Source organism: Hyperoodon ampullatus (genome assembly GCF_949752795.1).
Source record: "Hyperoodon ampullatus genome assembly, chromosome: 15".
In the NCBI taxonomy this organism is placed as follows: domain Eukaryota; kingdom Metazoa; phylum Chordata; class Mammalia; order Artiodactyla; family Ziphiidae; genus Hyperoodon; species Hyperoodon ampullatus.
In genome coordinates this window covers 19296977-19314468 of record NC_136928.1, presented here as the reverse complement: position 1 = coordinate 19314468, position 17492 = coordinate 19296977, and the positions used below count along the sequence as shown (strand labels likewise).

Sequence of the window (17492 nt, the reverse complement as noted above, 5' to 3'; positions counted from 1 at the left end):
TTACATGTTCCTGTAAAGATACTGCTTCAGACAATATAGATTAGATGTTAGAGTATCCACTTGAAGAATGCGAGATTTCTGAAAATTAAAGCTTTGGTCCAGCCCTTTCCCCTGTCATTTGTAATTTTTACTAGATTCTTTGCCTCAGTGTTTCTCTGTGTAGGATGAGTGTTGAGTGGAATTTAGGAATGACACTGCCTTGACTGTTAAACTTTTAATTAGTCCTTTTGTGGTCTGTGTGGCTTTTAGTCCAGGCATTTAGACAGAAGCCTTTTAGTGTTTGGACAGTAGAGAAACGTTGACTATTGCAAAGGAACAGATCTGAAGGATGCACATGCAATGCCCATGTCATTGTAAAGTAGGATCTAGGTATCTGGAGAAGATACTTAATTCAATTGGATATTTACTATGCAGAGAGAAACAGTTGCTTTTTAAAACTGAAGCTGGGATCAAGTTATGTATGACTCTTTTCCGTGCAGAAGCTGTAAGTATAGACAATGAGATGCTTGTTTTATTTCCTGAAAATACCTCTGGGGCAAATCTAAGATAATAAATACTGTGTGTGAGTTTCAAAGTGACTCAGCTGTTGGGAGCTGCCCCCCACCCCACCCTACTCCCCAGGCTCCAGTCTCCACTGTGTGTTACAGAAAGAGCCAGAAGAACAGGCCTCAAGGTTGGCTCTTGTCTGCACTTTAGATTTCTCACCTAGGAGATGGAAATAACAATACCTATCTTGTGATGCTTTTCATGAAGATAAACAAGGTTAAGTGTACAACATACCTAACAAAATGCCTGGCTTCAGAAAGTGCCCTATGCCTGCACCTCTGACAGTTCTTTCTTAGACCATCAAGCTGGTTATTTATAAATCCATCCGTGTGGTTCGTTTTGTGGTCATAACTGATGTTTCTAATACTGTATTTTAGTTTTGCATTGCCATTTACAAATTTGATCTTTGACTTCTTGTGTGGGTAATGTGTAAGATCCACTGAACTTGAATTTTCTTAGAAAAGAGAGAAGTCTTTTTCAGCAAAAATTAGGGGCCTTCATGAAACAAAGTACCAATGTAATTTTGCTAATTGGACTTCTGTTACAATCCACAGTAAGCCTATACATTTTGGTTTTAGAAAGCTGTATTAACCTGCTAGGGATGCCTTAACAAAATACAGCAGACAAGATGGCTTAAACAACAGAAATTTATTTTCTCATAGTTCTGGAGTCTGGAAGTCTAAGATCAAGGTGCCAGCAGGGTTGGTTTCTCCTGAGGCCTCTCTCCGTGGTGTGCAGACGGCTGCCCTCTTGCTGGGTCCTCACATGGTGCATCCCTGGTGTTTCTTCCTCTTCTTACAGGGACACCAGTCCTTATAATGATCCCTGCCCCTATGACCTAATTTAACCTTAGTTACTTCCTTAGAGGCCCTAATCTTCAAATATGGTCACATTGGGGGTTAGGGCTTCATTGTATGAATTTGGGGGGACCCAACTCAGGCCATAAGAGTTCTCCTCCATCTTGGCTTTGGAACGCCCACAGCAGAAGCAGTGGGAATATTGCTGTAGTGTTGAGTCAATGTGTAGCCTTTTTATCATTCTGTCCTTTCAATGGATGACAAATTCTCACTTTCTTATTTTCTCCTCTTTTCATTTTTCACCACTTATCTGTCTGTAATGTGGCTTTCAAACATTTTGACCGTGACCCCCAGACAGAAATATATTTATGAGTGTGTGCATAACTCTAACAAATATTTCATAAGTCAGTCATTGCCCTTATAAAGTGGCATGTATTTTCTAAATATTTCATTTTTTAAACACCAGCTGTTTTCGGGTGGGCTACTTCATGTAGCTGAGAAACATGGCTGCCATGTGGGTTCAGAACTTCAACGTGTGATATATGTTACGTGACTTTCCTTTCTAGTCCTTTGAGTCATCGGTGTGCAGTCGGCTTGCACTGATTTACGGTGTTTTTGAAGCCCATCATAAGACTTCCCTGCAGAGGAAATTATAGTTCGGAAAATTTCCCTGCCATTTGGCAACTTTCGTAGGAAGTAGAAGACAGTCGAGTGGGAAAGTTCCATCACGGTGATTGTCTTTGCTCGGAGAGGCACACAGCCGTGTCAGATTCAGGACAGGGTGACGGGTTTCATTACAACCTCCGCTAACTGCGGCTCAGTGATCGATTTTACACGTGTGTTGATTTTCTCTCTCAAGGTATGAGCTTACTTTTGTTCTAGAATGGTTTTCCCCTATTTTAAGGCTCCTCCCCAGGAGGTAGAAGAATTTCTTAAAGGATAAAAGTCAAGTTTTTGGATGACGTGACCTCAGGTCTTAATTCCACATGATATACTGTGGTGGGGCTCGGTTGGAATTTTATTCACAGTGTCTGTAGTTAGCAGGTGGAGAAGACACACATGGTTTCACAGCTAACTGTTGGCCCTATGAGCTTAGGAACAGGATCAATGAAAAGCTGTCTCATGTCATCCAGGAAGATGCCCTCAGGAAAAAGTGATGGCGGGGAGAGTGCATGCTCTACGTGCAAGCACAAAGTAGCTTTTTTAGTGTCAAGCCCTAGGAACTACTGGACTGAACTACTGGACTGGATTATGTAAGTGTTACTTGAAAATTGAAATGCAGCTTCTGTGGGAGGACCCCAGGGCACTTCAAGGTCATAGAGAATGAGCTCACACCCTGGTTTGCCTTTTACTCGATACAAGTGACCTTGGAGATGTATCTGAGGCCCCCTTCCTCACTCAGCCTTCATTTCACATCAGTGAGACCATGCCTGGGACAGAGAGGTCAGAAAGGTCACAGAGTGAGTCCTGTCCACTCTCTGTTCCTCCTCAGTCCTCCAAGTCTTTTTTTTTTGGTAAATTAGGAAGTATATGAAAACATATGGTAAAAGATTGAAGGCCAATACAGATATTCTTTTTTCCATGTATTCCTTGCCCTTTAAAAAAAAAAAATTCTGACCAGTTGGTTTTATTATGATGCATAATAAAGGATAACGATCTGTGGAGGGGGGAGGGATAAATTAGGAGTTTGGGATTAACATATACACACTACTATATATAAAATAGATAATCAACAAGGACCTACTGTACAGCACAGGGAACTCTACTAAATACTCTGTATAACCTATATGAGAAAAGAATCTGAAAAAAAATGGATATATGTATATGTATAACTGAATCCCTTTGCTGTACACCTGGAACTAACACAACATTGTAAATCAACTATACTCCAATATAAAATAAAAGTTAAATTAAAAAAATCTAGAGAGAGGAAACCTTAAAGTGCCAGAGAAGAGCAGAGAGCTGCCCACCCCAAGGAGCCTGCGCACATTTATTGGCTTCAGTGGCCCAGAGACTCTCTCCTGAGATGAATCGTGTGATGTGCTATCCCTCCACCCACCCTGCAAAGAAACCATTGCTGACCAACGAGATTTAGGGGGTGTCCTGGTGACTGACACTTACGTAGTTGCCACCCGAGGACACTGAATGGGCAAGGAGAATTAAGCCAGAGGCAGGTAAATTAGATGCCCACCTCAGCCACATCAGTGCTGAATGTGAGGAGCAGACAGTGTGGGTCCTCAGTTCAGGGGTACATTGTTTGGAAACTTCAAGAGAGTCCTGCTGGGAAGCCTGGAAACTTGTGGTGTGAGGCCGTTGTTTCAAAATGATCTCTTCCTCCCATAAGAGGGGTAGGGAGCCTGAAGGGCCAGGGACTTCCTGAGACTGCAGGGGCCTCCTAGGTGGATGGCAAGTAGATAGAGTTCGTGGCCACTTACCCCAGGTGGGTTGCTTCTTGGGTTTATGATCCCAAAAGAGCAAGACAGGGGAGGTAGGACTCATGGAGAGCTGGGTAGGGTCACTGGTTGTTATGGACTGAATGGTATCCCCCTCAACTCCCCAAATTCAAATGTTGAAGCCCTCACCCCCAGTGTGGTGGTATTTGGAGGTGGGACCTTTGGGAGGTGATTAGGTTCAGATGAGGTCATGAGGGTGGGGCCACCCTGATGGGATTAGTGCCCTTATCAGAAGGATGAGAAGTCTGCTCTAGTGATGACCAAAGGATATTGCTTTGGCAATGCCATGCCTAAAAATTGGAGAATACAGGGAAATAAATACCATTGGTTTAAACTCTCATTTTTCCTTATGAGGAAAAATGAGAGTTCTCGTAGATTCTTCTTTTTACTCCTTCCCAAAGTGCCCATCAGAACAATAGTTCTAGTACAGATGTTCTCCATACTCACCCCAAATCCACAGGTCCAAGGTGAGTTCTCTGGCGTTTCTATGTGGGGGGTATTTATAAGGTCCTCACATACGTTCACACTCTGGGGAGAGGAACGCTGTAGGCAACAGAGAGAGAGAAAGCTCAGAGGTAGCATAATGCACGTCTGGCTTCTCTGTAAGTGGTATGTGACTCTGTTGGTCGTTATGCCTCTCACGTTGGCTAGATTATTCTGCACTGTTGCTTGTCCGCCAGCCATTTGAGGTTAGAGTATCTTCGGCTTCCCACTTGGGAAACCCGGCCCTCCTAGCCGGGCGTTCACCTATTTCCACACTAGACATACCCAATGTACACATGCCTCTTCTTGTGCAGGACCGTGCTTGCTTCAAGTCATGGACTTGGTCAAACCTCTGTCACACCACTTGGAGCTGGCACAGTCCCGGTGCCAATGTGCCCATGTCCAGTGGGGAGGACTGGGAAGAAATAATGACAACTAAGATGTCTAAGCTTTTTGGTAACAATGTTGCTTAATGCTTCACTAATAGGTTGATTGTGTTTTTAGTTGCCTTTGAAAGAAATTAACTTACTAGGTACCATTTAATGTTTCTGTGGTTTTGTTTTAGCATGTACAATAAAACCTCTTTTTATATCTGTTTTAAGGGATTTTTAAATAAAAGATATGAAGTACAGATTGATAAACCTGGAAATGTCCTAATGGCAACACCCTCAGGCCACTGGCAGAGCCATCTCAAGAGGTCTTCTCTCTGTGAACTTGGGCTGAGGTCCCTTTTGAGGGACCCTCATTCTTACGGGGTAAATTCTGTGAGAATGTCAAGAATTGGTCACCCTGGGGCTTGTTTCCCCTGGAATGGCTATATAATTATAGATGTTTCTGTCACTTGAGTGGAGGTGGTCAGAATTCCACGCGTTAGTGAGACTGGCAGGACGCCCACAGAGAGGTCCCGGGGATGACTCGTCTGGTTGGCTGGCCCATCCATGTGGCAGAGGGATGGGTGTTCCCAAACCCCAATGCTGTGGTGACTGGGACCAGAGCCCCAGTGGAGGGTGCCTGCCTTGTCAACCAGCAAACTGGGATGTGAGAAACCGGAATGTTTTAATAACATAAATGCAGGACTCGTATTTGGAAAGTGAGTTCATATTCTAAGAATTGCTTTTGTCTCTTAATCTCTGTGTCTTTTTCTGTCCTAACCCAGGTGCCACGTTAGAGGAAATAAACCAGCACTGGGACTGGCTGGAGCAAAATCTCCTCCACACCTTGTCCGTCTTTGATAATAAAGATGACATTGCCAGTTTTGTCAAAGGGAAGGTGAAGGTAGGTCCCTGGACTGTGATGTTTCTCCCCGTTTCCCCGTCTTTCTTATCACGTCCTTAAAACATTCTAGACACTACAGCATTTTTAATCATTCTTTTCCTTTAACAGTGTTCTCCACTATAATTGAACTTCTTGGCTTAATACCTAAAGCAAAATGAGTTTGACTTGTCATCAGTCAAATTTTGCAGAGTCAGTCTGACAAAATTCACCCGAAGTTAAAAAAAAAAAAAAACCAACAAAAGCCTCATTCTCAGGCCTGAGGTTTCGTTACCCTTTACAGAAGTGAAGGTCCTTTTTTATCTCAGGGGGAAAAAAAATGCTCAGAGTCATGTTTTTGCACAGCAACAATGTTATTTGACCCCTGAAGTTAGTTACTCCCAACTTTTTTTTGCAGCTGTGACATCTTGTCCCTCTTTTATTTTGTTGGACCTAGCACTTGCCTCCTTCTGAAAGTGGATATCTATTCTTAAAATATGTTAAGTGAAGAATTAAAACCAAATAAGTTTTGAGAAAAGAGAGGACTGTTTGGGGAGGTCTCTCTACATACCTGGTGTGAGCTATGTCTTATGTAACAGGTCTCACTGCCAAAGCATGATTGGTAACCGGTGCTTTAAAAACCCTTTCAGGCAGGGCGAGACGGTTTCTCATTCGAAATTTAACTGTCTTACTAAACACTATAATGCATTAGCCTGTAATACAGTTTTCATCCCTTAGGGTAAAACATCCTAGAGTGTTGTTTTTCCTTCCCCAAAGTGTGCCTTTCCAGCACCCCTTGTGCTTTGGCTTTTAGTAAAGGGTCTTAGAGTGAATTCTCGAATTTAAGAGGACAAAACAAGAGCACCTTTTTCATTTGGGGATTGGGGATACTTGTGGGATCAGGTAGAAGACCAGTCTTCTGAGTCCAGGTGGAATGACAGTGTTGTCTGGTGTCTCCTGCTGTTACCTCTGGCCTGTGGGGTTAGCAGGTGGGCTCAAGCCCTGGCGGGTCTTCTTGTCCATCTCGTGTGTTACCACCACAGCCTGGTCCAACTTGGTTCCTTGGGTCAGGCTGCACTGGGGCTTAGCAACAGAAATACCCGGTTCACAGTTATTTTTCACATTTACCCCCTTTTCTTGGTCTCACATGGGTTGTGGCGGTTCTTTGATTTAGGTGTTTCTGCCCTGAGTTGGGAGCAAGGAAATGCATTTCTGCTGCGGTGGCTTTCAGAAAGCTTCTGTAGGGGAGGGAAAAACTTTGCCTTTACCCTCTTAGGTTCCATGCCAGGGGCCTGGAAATTTAACTGACCGAAGATAGATTAATGAGAAAAACAGTTTATCAGCCTTTGCGGCCCACAGACAGGTAGGAGAAACTCTGTGACGAGTAACTCAAAGGGATGCTTAGGACTTGGCGCTTGGGGCTAGCATCGTAATGAAGAACAGTGCATTTGTAGAGAAGTGAGGAGTCAAAGGAACAGGAGTGTGGCCTTTTAGGGCCACAAACTGCCAGACACTGGGTACTGGAGTGAGACTGACTGCTCCAGTCGGGTTTATCCTGTAGGTTCCTGCTGGTGCCTCTGGAGTTGGTCAGAATCCAGAATTGTCTCTGGTGATTCAGAGTCTAAGAGCTGCTTTCCTCTTTCTGGCACAGGATGGGGAGACACCTTTAGAAATGGGAATTTGTGTCCTGTTTTTAGGTAAATAGTGGGGCAGGGCAGAGAGCTTTTTTGGCATCTGCCGTTTGTCAAGTGTCTTTAGCTCCAAATAATTCTTATGCCAGAGAGTCACATTATGGGGTGGCATATTCTGATCCCTTAACACTTCATAGTGAAGATGGCTTTTACTTCCCAGGGAGGCTGCTGGCCTGGAGCAGGGGCCGGGGATTGAGGAGTCTGGCTGGTCGGAGGCTGGTCGAGCCTTTGGGGCCACCATGTGGTGTTGGTTCTCCCTTTGCCCTGGGCCGGTTTGAATCTGGGAATTGGGGCTTTCCTACTCAAAACCTGACCATTGACTGCTCTATGGAGCTTTAAAGGAATCCCTCTGCTTTGAGCTGTGTGCTGTAACCAGACACAGCAGACAAGGAAGCCAGCAGTCTGTGTGGCCGCCCTTGTCTGGAGCCGTGACTGTTTGCTGTAGAGGCTTCTTTTTTTTTCTTGCGGTACGTGGGCCTCTCACTGCTGTGGCCTCTCCCGCTGCGGGGCACAGGCTCCGGACGCGCAGGCTCAGCGGCCATGGCTCACGGGCCCAGCCGCTCCGCGGCATGTGGGATCCTCCCGGACCGGGGCACGAACCCGTGTCCCCTGCATCAGCAGGCGGACTCTCAACCACTGCGCCACCAGGGAAGCCCTGTAGAGGCTTCTTAAAAAATCCCCTTCAGGGACTTCCCTGGCGGTCCAGTGGTTAAGACTGCGTGCTTCCAATGCAGGGGGTGCGAGTTAGATCCATGGTTGGGGAACTCAGTTCCCACATGCTGTGTGGTGCAGTGAAAAAATGAGATAAAAATTAAAAAAAAAAAATCCCCTTCATGTTTCAAGGTGCAGAGCATTTATTATATATTAGACATGCTTTAAAAAAATACCTCTCTTAATTATAACATTTATAGTGTCTTGTTAAATAAAATTTGGAAAAGAAAGAAGAACATAATGAGGGAAATACAAATCACTTGAAATTTCAGATTGACTTTTAAAGTAATTTTAAATTACATTTTTATTTTAATGGTAATGCCCAGGATATTTTCTAAAACCGCTTGTGCAATGCAGATTGGGTAGCAATTCCCCCAAAAGTGGCCTTATCTTATTAGCCTTTTGTGAAACCACCCATACAAGAATAGAAAGGAAGGAAGGTGCTCATAAAAATAAATAAAAAGATAGAATTACAGTGTATTTTAAAAATCGAGTAGCATATGTAAGGCCTGAGGCCGGGGAGTTCTTGAACAGAAGAAATTCTGGCTGAAAAAAACTGTACAGTGAGCTCTCAGGAATGGGAATCAGAGTTCTGATACTGTCAGTGTGCTGTCACCCTTAGGATCAGGGCACAGCTTACATTCTAGGCACGTCTACCCCCTCACCCCAGATTCGGAGAGGATCCTCACTGTTGTTTGTCATCAACAAAACAATGGTAGATTCAGATTCTTCTTTCCCATCTTGCCTCCCTGTATACCGAAGTGCTTTGGAGGTATTGACAACCTCAGGAACCTCAGCCACCCTGCCCCTTTTCTACCTTAGAGGACCAGAGGTGATACAGTGGTGGTGGAATGTATCAGGTGTCACACAGGCAGGCATTATTGGCTTTACACCCAATTTTTGAACCCAAGGAGGAAGACATTCGTGAGTTGTTTTTTAAAGAACAACACTTATTTATTTATATACTTATTTTTATTGAAGTATAGTTGATTTAGAATGTTGTGTTAATTTCTGATGTAGGGCAAAATGATTCAGTTATATATATGTTTCTTTTTTTTTTTTTTTTTTGCGGTACGCGGGCCTCACACTGTCGTGGCCTCTCCTGTTGCGGAGCACAGGCTCCGGACGCGCAGGCTCAGCGACCATGGCTCACGGGCCCAGCCGCTCCGCGGTATGTGGGATCCTCCCGGACCCGGGCATGAACCCACGTCCCCTGAATCGGCAGGCGGACTCTCAACCACTGCGCCACCAGGGAAGCCCCTGTATATACGTTTTTAAAAAATATTCTTTTCCATCATGGTGTATCAAGGATATTGAACATATAGTTCCCTGTGCTCTACAGTAGGACCTTGTTGTTTATCCATCCTATATGTAATGGTTTGCATCTGCTAACCCCAAACTCCCAGTCCATCCCTCTCCCACCCTCCTCCCCCTTGCCATCCCCCAGTCTGTTCTCTACGTCCATGATTCTGTTTCTGTTTCGTAGATGGGTTCACTGTAAAAAGACCAACTTTTAAACTCCAACTTGGGTGGTTCTTCAGGGTTGATGCATTGAGTTCACACACCCGAGACAGTCACTTGACTCTCTCTGACTCGTGTCTCTGGAGGGAGGAGCCGGGAGAGATTATAAGATAGTAACATGTTTGAGAACTGGGGCTTGGGAGTCAGAGATTTCCAAAGCCTGATGGCTGGAGAGCGGCCAAGAGAGAGACTAGGGCTGAGGTTCCCCCCCAGCTTTGCTTTCTCCCCCCAGGGACGTGTTTCTGGGGGGTGCACGGCGTCCTCATCCACCCTGTGGGTCTGTCTGAGCGGGGCCGGCTCCCCGGCTGCCCATGCGCGGTTGTCCTTGCCCTTCTCCTGACCCGGGGACCCTTCTCTCTGTGCGTCAGGCTCTGATCGCCGAGGAGACAAGCAGCAGGCTGGCCGAACAGGAGGAGGAGCCTGAGAAGTTCCGAGAGGCCCTGGTGAAGTTCGAGGCCAGGTTCAACTTCCCAGAGGCCGAGAAGCTGGTCACCTATTACTCGTGCTGCTGCTGGAAGGGCAGGGTGCCCCGTCAAGGCTGGCTCTATCTCAGCATCAACCACCTCTGCTTCTATTCCTTCTTCCTGGGCAAGGAGCGTAAGTGAGGGGCGATTGGGTCCCTCCCAGGTGGACCTGGCCCCCGGGATGCTCTGGTCCCGAGACCACTCGTTACGTGACTAGTTAGACGACAAAAGATTTAATTGAGTGGTTGAGACATAACAGGTCACACACGATTAATTTCCAAATGCCCTATGCAGACAATCATATTGTATTACATACACGACAACCACGAAGGAGGTTTGATTTTCTTTTTTACATTTTTATTGGAGTCTAGTTGGTTTGCAATGTTGTGCTAGTTTCTGCTCTACGGCAAAGTGAATCAGTTATACATATACATATATCCCCTCTTTTTTAGATTCTTTTCCCATAGAGGTCATTGCAGAGTATTGAGTAGAGTTCCCTGTGCTCCACAGCAGGTCCTTATTAGTTATCCATTTTATATATTGGAGTGTGTACATGGCAGTCCCAATCTAAGGAGGTTTGGTTTTGCGGGAGTTCATCTCTTGTCCTGCCTTAAGGATCCTTTCTGTGTAGCTCCCTTCATGCAAAAACCGTACTGAAGGGTTTTTGCTACTATATTATCTATTGCTTTGAAACCAGTGTTGTCACTGATAGTCCAGGAGTTCTAAAGGAATGGGACAGCGTGTGCTTCTGAATCCAGGGGGGCCATTTAGAGAATTCCCAGGCCTGAAGGTCACGACCGCTCCTGGGAGAGTAGCAATTGTTCCTAGAAGGGGGTTCCTCACGTGGGACCCCCTGAGATCCAGGCAGGGATTCACTTCTCACACATTTTTCCACCCACTGTCATCGTTCTGGGCAAGGGAGTCCCAGGGTGAGAAAGGGAAGCCACGGGGTCAGTTGTATATTGAAACATTCAAAGTCATTACCATTGAAACGTGTTCCCGTAACAAATATTGTGTCAAGGGCCCACGCAGGGTGGTGTATGTGCTGTATCTATCTTTATATATTTAAGTATATATGTTTTTCTTCCTGCGTTTGTTTATGTTTCACGTGGAACCAGCGTGCGGGGCTCCTCTTGCACTCTGCTGTGGTCAGCGTCCTGCACGTGGTCACCCCTTGTCTTTCCCTGTGCCACCAACCTGGGCTCAGACACCCCAGTACGTGCCCCCTGTGTGCACAGCCTTCCTCACACCCTTGGAACGTGCTCGTACCTAACCCTTGCCATCCTTGCTCTTCTGCCTTCTGAAATGCTTCTCAAAATGAACACCCTGTCTCTCCTGGTCTTCCCCATTCTTAGGCCCGTTTGGGAACTCTTGGTCATCCTTTAAAATTCAGTTCACATTTCTTCACCTCCAGGGAGCCTTCCCTGGTCCCTTGTAATTTGTCCTCTATTTGCATCTGTTTTGGGTCCTGTCAGGTCCCTGGTTGCTTCTTTGTTTACATGTCTGTTTTTCCTATTTGAACGCACTTCTTAAGTGCAGGGCTCTTCACAAGGTAGATGCTTAACGAGAGAAAGCTGATAGCATAGATGGAGTGTGTCGGTGTGTGTGAAAAGAGCTATGTAAAAGCAACTAGAGGTAGCTGAAGAAGCTTATTCTCATGCCTAATGTAGAAATGTGGACTTTTAAATGATTAAAGCACTGAAAACATTATTGCAAAATAAATGGAGAGACATGATAGAAATAAAAACAGTTCATCATTCCCATTTTCACTTGAAAAGGAAAATGAGTTATTTTCTGATATTTATCAGTCATCGTCACTAAACCTGATTTTGATAAGTTGATAAAACTTGGAACAAAGAAATGATTCCTAATATTTGATAACATTTATCATTTTAACTTGTTATGTATGTCCCTCCCCATTTGCTCTGCATCAGCCCGCTAGCCTAATTACCACTGCACTGGAAACGCTTCTGAGAACAGAATGCTAGTTTATAAACTGTGCAGTTAGTACCATAGTACTTCAGTAAAAACTACTTGTGCTCTGTTTTCTAAGATTTGAGCCGCTGTCACTTGACATAATCTAAATGTTAGGCCTGTGCCTCTAAACCAGATCACGAATCCTCTTTTGACCTCTGTTTTTTCATAGCTTATGCCATGAATGCTGCTATTGAAACCAGAATTTATGTGGATCAAGACACATCTGCGTATTTTGCAAATATTTAAGTTTAACTCTTTGGGGGAAAGTTTTCACGTTGTTAACTTGGTATGGCAGAATGATGTCCCTTGTATGTGTGTGGTAGCCAGCAACTTGGGAAGTTTTACTTACATCTTTAAGCTAATTGTTAGAACGTGGGTTGGGTTCTAATGAACAGCTGTGAAGCAGTTCCTGTGTTTCCTCTTTCCTGCTCTGGTTTGAAAACTATTTGCATTTCAGCTGCAGGAAAAGCTTTGCACTGTTGCTGGGGCATTCAAGTTCGGGTTACATTTGAGGGTAAAATCTGTATTTGCCCTTTTTTTCTCTTCTAGTTAAACTTGTAGTCCCTTGGGTTGACATCCAGAAGTTGGAGAGGACATCCAACGTCTTTCTGACGGATACCATCCGCATCACCACACAGAACAAGGAGCGGGACTTCTCGATGTTTCTGAACCTAGATGAGGTGTTCAAGATCATGGAGCAGCTGGCTGACGTGACACTCCGAAGGCTGCTGGATAATGAGGGCTTTGACCTGGACCCAGGTCTGCAGGAGCCCAGCCAGATCACCAAGAGGTAGGAACCTCCATACACAGGTGTCCCTAACCTCACAGGGGACCACGGCCCGTGCGCCACCTTCATGGACATGTGTTTTGGGTTTTTTTTGTTTTTATAAGTATATTTAAAATAATATTTATTTATTTTGGCTGCGCTGGTCTTAGTTGTGGCATGTGGGATCTTTAGTTGAGGCATATGGACTTCTTAGTTAAGGCGTGCAAACTCTTAGTTGCTGCATGCATGTGGGATCTAGTTCCCCAACCGGGGATCGACCCCAGGCCCCCTGCATTGGGAGCACGGAGTCTTACCCACTGGACCACCAGGGAAGTCCCGGACACGTGCTTTGTTAACCTCATTGTGTTCGTTTGAAATTTCCCTAGTGGCGTAATCCAGATTTTCCTGTGTCATTAATCATGACAGAGAGATAATAATTGGCAAGGATGGTTATTCATTTCCTTTATGCAGTAGGCTTTGATTCCTGGATCCAATTTCCCCTTTTTTTTCCAGAAAGTATTTCAAAATTGATTTTCATTAAAAAAAAAAAAAAAAAAGGAAAAAAGTGCTTCCAGGAAGTTCCCTGGTGGTCCAGTGATTAGGACTCCACGCTTTCACTGCCATGGCCCTGAGTTTGATTCGTGGTTGGGGAACGAAGATCCCACAAGCCGTGCAGTGTGGCCAAGAAAACCCAAACTTCCAGAAAATACAATACAGGTAGCCTCATGATAGAATTCTATTCAGCATGGGGCTTGATTAGTACACATTAAGAAATGTTGTTTTTTCATATCACATAACTTTGTAGAAGACTTTTTCAGGAGCACTGGATATATTTTTGGTACCAATTTGTCATAAGAAATGTGCCTTGGTGATAGTAAGCCAGCATTCTTTGTTATTTGCCCCCAATTGATACTGGTCATGGGGACTTATGAGGTAGTTGCTTGAATTATTTGCCAATTTAAAGCAGTTCGATTTTATTCCCTAAAATTCAAACTGTGGTGTTTGAGCTTGACTGTGATTTCTGGCTTCGTGGTTCAAACTGGGTGACTGCAGAGCTGATGCCTTTGTAAAAGTTCACCTTTGTATCCTTTGAAAAACACTTTATCCATAAAGTGCTGCCCTGGCTGGATGTTTTTGATGTAGTTACAGAATCACCACTGCGATCTGCATACTACTTGTCATTAAAAAACTTTTTGGGTGGTAAAATACACATAACATAAAATTTGCCATCTTAACCATTTTTATTTTATTTTTTAAAAACTTTTTAAATTGAATGAAAGACTCTTTAAATTCTCTAGTGCTTTACAGTTTTCAAAAGCTTCACACACATGATTTCGTATAACCCCACAGTAACCCTTTTTTAAAATCCCTTTTGCTCCTATAGTGCCCCTCTCCCTGTCCCTCTCCCCACTGGTAACCAGTAGCTTGTTCTCTGAGTCTGCTTCTGTTTTGTTTTATTCACTAGTTTGTTGTATTTTTTAGATTGCACATATAAGTGATATCATATGGTATTTGTCTTTCTCTGTCTGACTTAGCATAATGCCCTCCAAGCATCCTTGTTGCTGCAAATGGTAAAATTTCACTCTTTTATTTTCTATTTATTTATTTTTTACATCTTTATTGGAGTATAATTGCTTTACAATGGTGTGTTAGTTTCTGCTGTATAAAAAAGTGAATCAGGGCTTCCCTGGTGGCGCAGTGGTTGAGAGTCCGCCTGCCGATGCAGGGGACGCGGGTTCGTGCCCCGGTCCGGGAGGATCCCACGTGCCGCGGAGCGGCTGGGCACGTGGGCCATGGCCGCTGGGCCTGCGCGTCCGGAGCCTGTGCTCCGCAACGGGAGAGGCCACAAACAGTGAGAGGCCCGCGTACCGCAAAAAAAAAAAAAAAAAAAAAAAAAAGTGAATCAGTTATACATATACATATATCCCCATATCCCCTCCCTCTTGCGTCTCCCTCCTGCCCTCCCCATCCCACCCTTCTAGGTGGTCACAAAGCACCGAGCTGATCTCCCTGTGCTATGTGGCTACTTCCCACTAGCTATCTATTTTATGTTTGGTAGTGTATATATGTCCATGCCACTCTTTCACTTCATCCCAGCTTACCCTTCCCACTCCCTGTGTCCTCAGTTCCATTCTCTACGTCTGTGTCTTTATTCCTGTTCTGCCCCTAGGTTCTTCAGTACCTTTTTTTTTTTAGATACCATATATATGTGTTACCATACGGTATTAGTTTTTCTCTGACTTACTTCACTCTGTATGACAGACGCTATGTCCATCCACCTAACTCAAATAACTCAATTTCATTTCTTTTTATGGCTAATATTCCATTGTATATCTGTGCCACATCTTCTTTATCCATTCATCTGTTGATGGACACTTAGGTTGCTTCCATGTCCTGGCTATTGTAAATAGAGCTACAATGAACATTGTGGTACATGACTCTTTTTGAACTATGGTTTTCTCAGGGTATATGCCTAATAGTGGGATTGCTGGGTCGTATGGTAGTTCTATTTTTAGTTTTTTAAGGAACCTGCATACTGTTCTCCATAGTGGCTGTATCAATTTACATTCCCACCAACTGTGCAAGAGGGTTCCCTTTTCTCCACACCCTCTCCAGCATTTATTGTTTGTAGATTTTTTGATGATGGCCATTCTGACCGGTGTGAGGTGATACATCATTGTAGTTTTGGTTTGCATTTCTCTAATGATTAGTGATGTTGAGCATCCTTTCATGTGTTTGTTGGCAATCTGTATATCTTCTTTGGAGAAATGTCTATTTAGGTCTTCTGCCCATTTTTGGATTGGGTTGTTTGTTTTTTTGATATTGAGCTGAATGAGCTGCTTGTATATTTTGGAGATTAATCCTTTGTCAGTTGCTTCATTTGCAAATATTTTCTCCCATTCTGAGAGTTGTCTTTTCGTCTTCTTTATGGTTTCCTTTGCTGTGCAAAAGCTTTTAAGTTTCATTAGGTCCCATTTGTTTATTTTTGTTTTTATTTCCATTTCTCTAGGAGGTGGGTCAAAAAGGATCTTGCTGTGATTTATGTCATAGAGTGTTCTGCCTATGTTTTCCTCTAAGAGTTTTATAGTGTCTGGCCTTACATTTAGGTCTTTAATCCACTTTGAGTTTATTTTTGTATACGGTGTTAGGGAGTGTTCTAATTTCATTCTTTTACATGTAGCTGTCCAGTTTTCCCAGCACCACTTATTGAAGAGGCTGTCTTTTCTCTATTGTATATTCTTGCCTCCTTTATCAAAGATAAGATGACCATATGTGCGTGGGTTTGTCTCTGGGCTTTCTGTCCCTTTCCATTGATCTATCTTTCTGTTTTTGTGCCAGTACCATACTGTCTTGATTACTGTAGCTTTGTAGTATAGCCTGAAGTCCAGGAGCCTGATTCCTCCAGCTCCGTTTTTCTTTCTCAAGATTGCTTTGGCTATTCAGGGTCTTTTGTGTTTTCATACAAATTGTGAAATTTTTTGCTCTAGTTCTGTGAAAAATGCCATTGGTAGTTTGATAGGGATTACATTGAATTTATAGATTGCTTTGGGTAGTATAGTCATTTTCACAACATTGATTCTTCCAATCCAAGAACATGGTATATCTCTCCATCTGTTTGTATTGTCTTTGATTTCTTTCATCAGTGTCTTATAGTTTTCTGCATACAGGTCTTTTGTCCCCTTAGGTAGGTTTGTTCCTAGGTATTTTGTTCTTTTTGTTGCAGTGGTAAGTGGGAGTGTTTCCTTAATTTCTCTTTCATATTTTTCATTGTTAGTGTATAGGAATGCAAGATATTTCTGTGCATTAATTTCACATCCTGCAACTTTATCAGATTCATTGATTAGCTCTGGTAGTTTTCTGGTATAGCATCTTTAGGATTATCTATGTATAGTATCATGTCATCTGCAAACAGTGACAGTTTTACTTCTTCTTTTCCGATTTGGATTCCTTTTATTTCTTTTTCTTGTCTGATTGCTGTGGCTAAAACTTCCAAAACTATGTTGAATAACAGTGGTGAGAGTGGGCAACCTTGTCTTGTTCCTGATCTTAGAGGAAATGGTTTCAGTTTTTCACCACTGAGAATGATGTTGTCTGTGGGTTTGTCACAGCCAACAGGTAGGTTCCCTCTATGCCTACTTTCTGGAGAGTTTTTATCATAAATCCATGTTGAATTTTTATGAAAGCTTTTTCTGCATCTATTGAGATGATCATATGGTTTTTCTCCTTCAATTTGTTAATATGGTGTATCACATTGATTGATTTGTGTATATTGAAGAATCCTTGCATTCCTGGGATAAACCCCACTTGATCATGGTGTATGATCATTTTAATGTGCTGTTAGATTCTGTTTGCTAGTATTTTGTTGAAAATTTTTTCATTTATGTTCATCAGTGATATTGGCCTGTAGTTTTCTTTTTCTGTGACATCTTTGTCTGGTTTTGGTATCAGGGTGATGGTAGCCTCGTAGAATGAGTTTGGGAGGGTTCCTTCATCTGCTATATTTTGGAAGAGTTTGAGAAGGATTGGTGTTAGCTCTTCTCTAAATATTTGATAGAATTTGCCTGTGAAGCCATCTGGTCCTGGGCATTTGTTTGTTGGAAGAGTTTTCATCACAGTTTCGATTTCAGTGCTTGCGATTGGTCTGTTTATATTTTGTTTCTTCCTGGTTCAGTCTCAGAAGGTTGTGCTTTTCTAAGAATTTGTCCATTGCTTCCAGGTTGTCCATTTTATTGGCATAGAGTTTCCTGTAGTAATCTCTCATGGTCCTTTGTATTTCTGCAGTGTCAGTTGTTACTTCTCCTTTTTCATTTCTAATTCTATTGATTTGAGTC

General features: G+C 43.4%; 1 protein-coding gene across 2 annotated transcripts in view; it reads left to right on the top strand.

The window, feature by feature from the left end:
* The window catches only part of TBC1D8 (TBC1 domain family member 8), a gene marked incomplete at both ends in the record, with an annotated part of 130340 nt that overhangs the window by 68686 nt on the left and 44162 nt on the right, over window positions 1-17492 (top strand). For both annotated transcript variants that reach the window (XM_079720754.1, XM_079720755.1), the window contains 3 exons: window positions 5436-5554; window positions 9822-10050; window positions 12444-12684. In XM_079720754.1, coding sequence (XP_079576880.1) covers window positions 5436-5554; window positions 9822-10050; window positions 12444-12684 — 589 coding nt within the window. The remainder of the gene's footprint in view (window positions 1-5435; window positions 5555-9821; window positions 10051-12443; window positions 12685-17492) is intronic.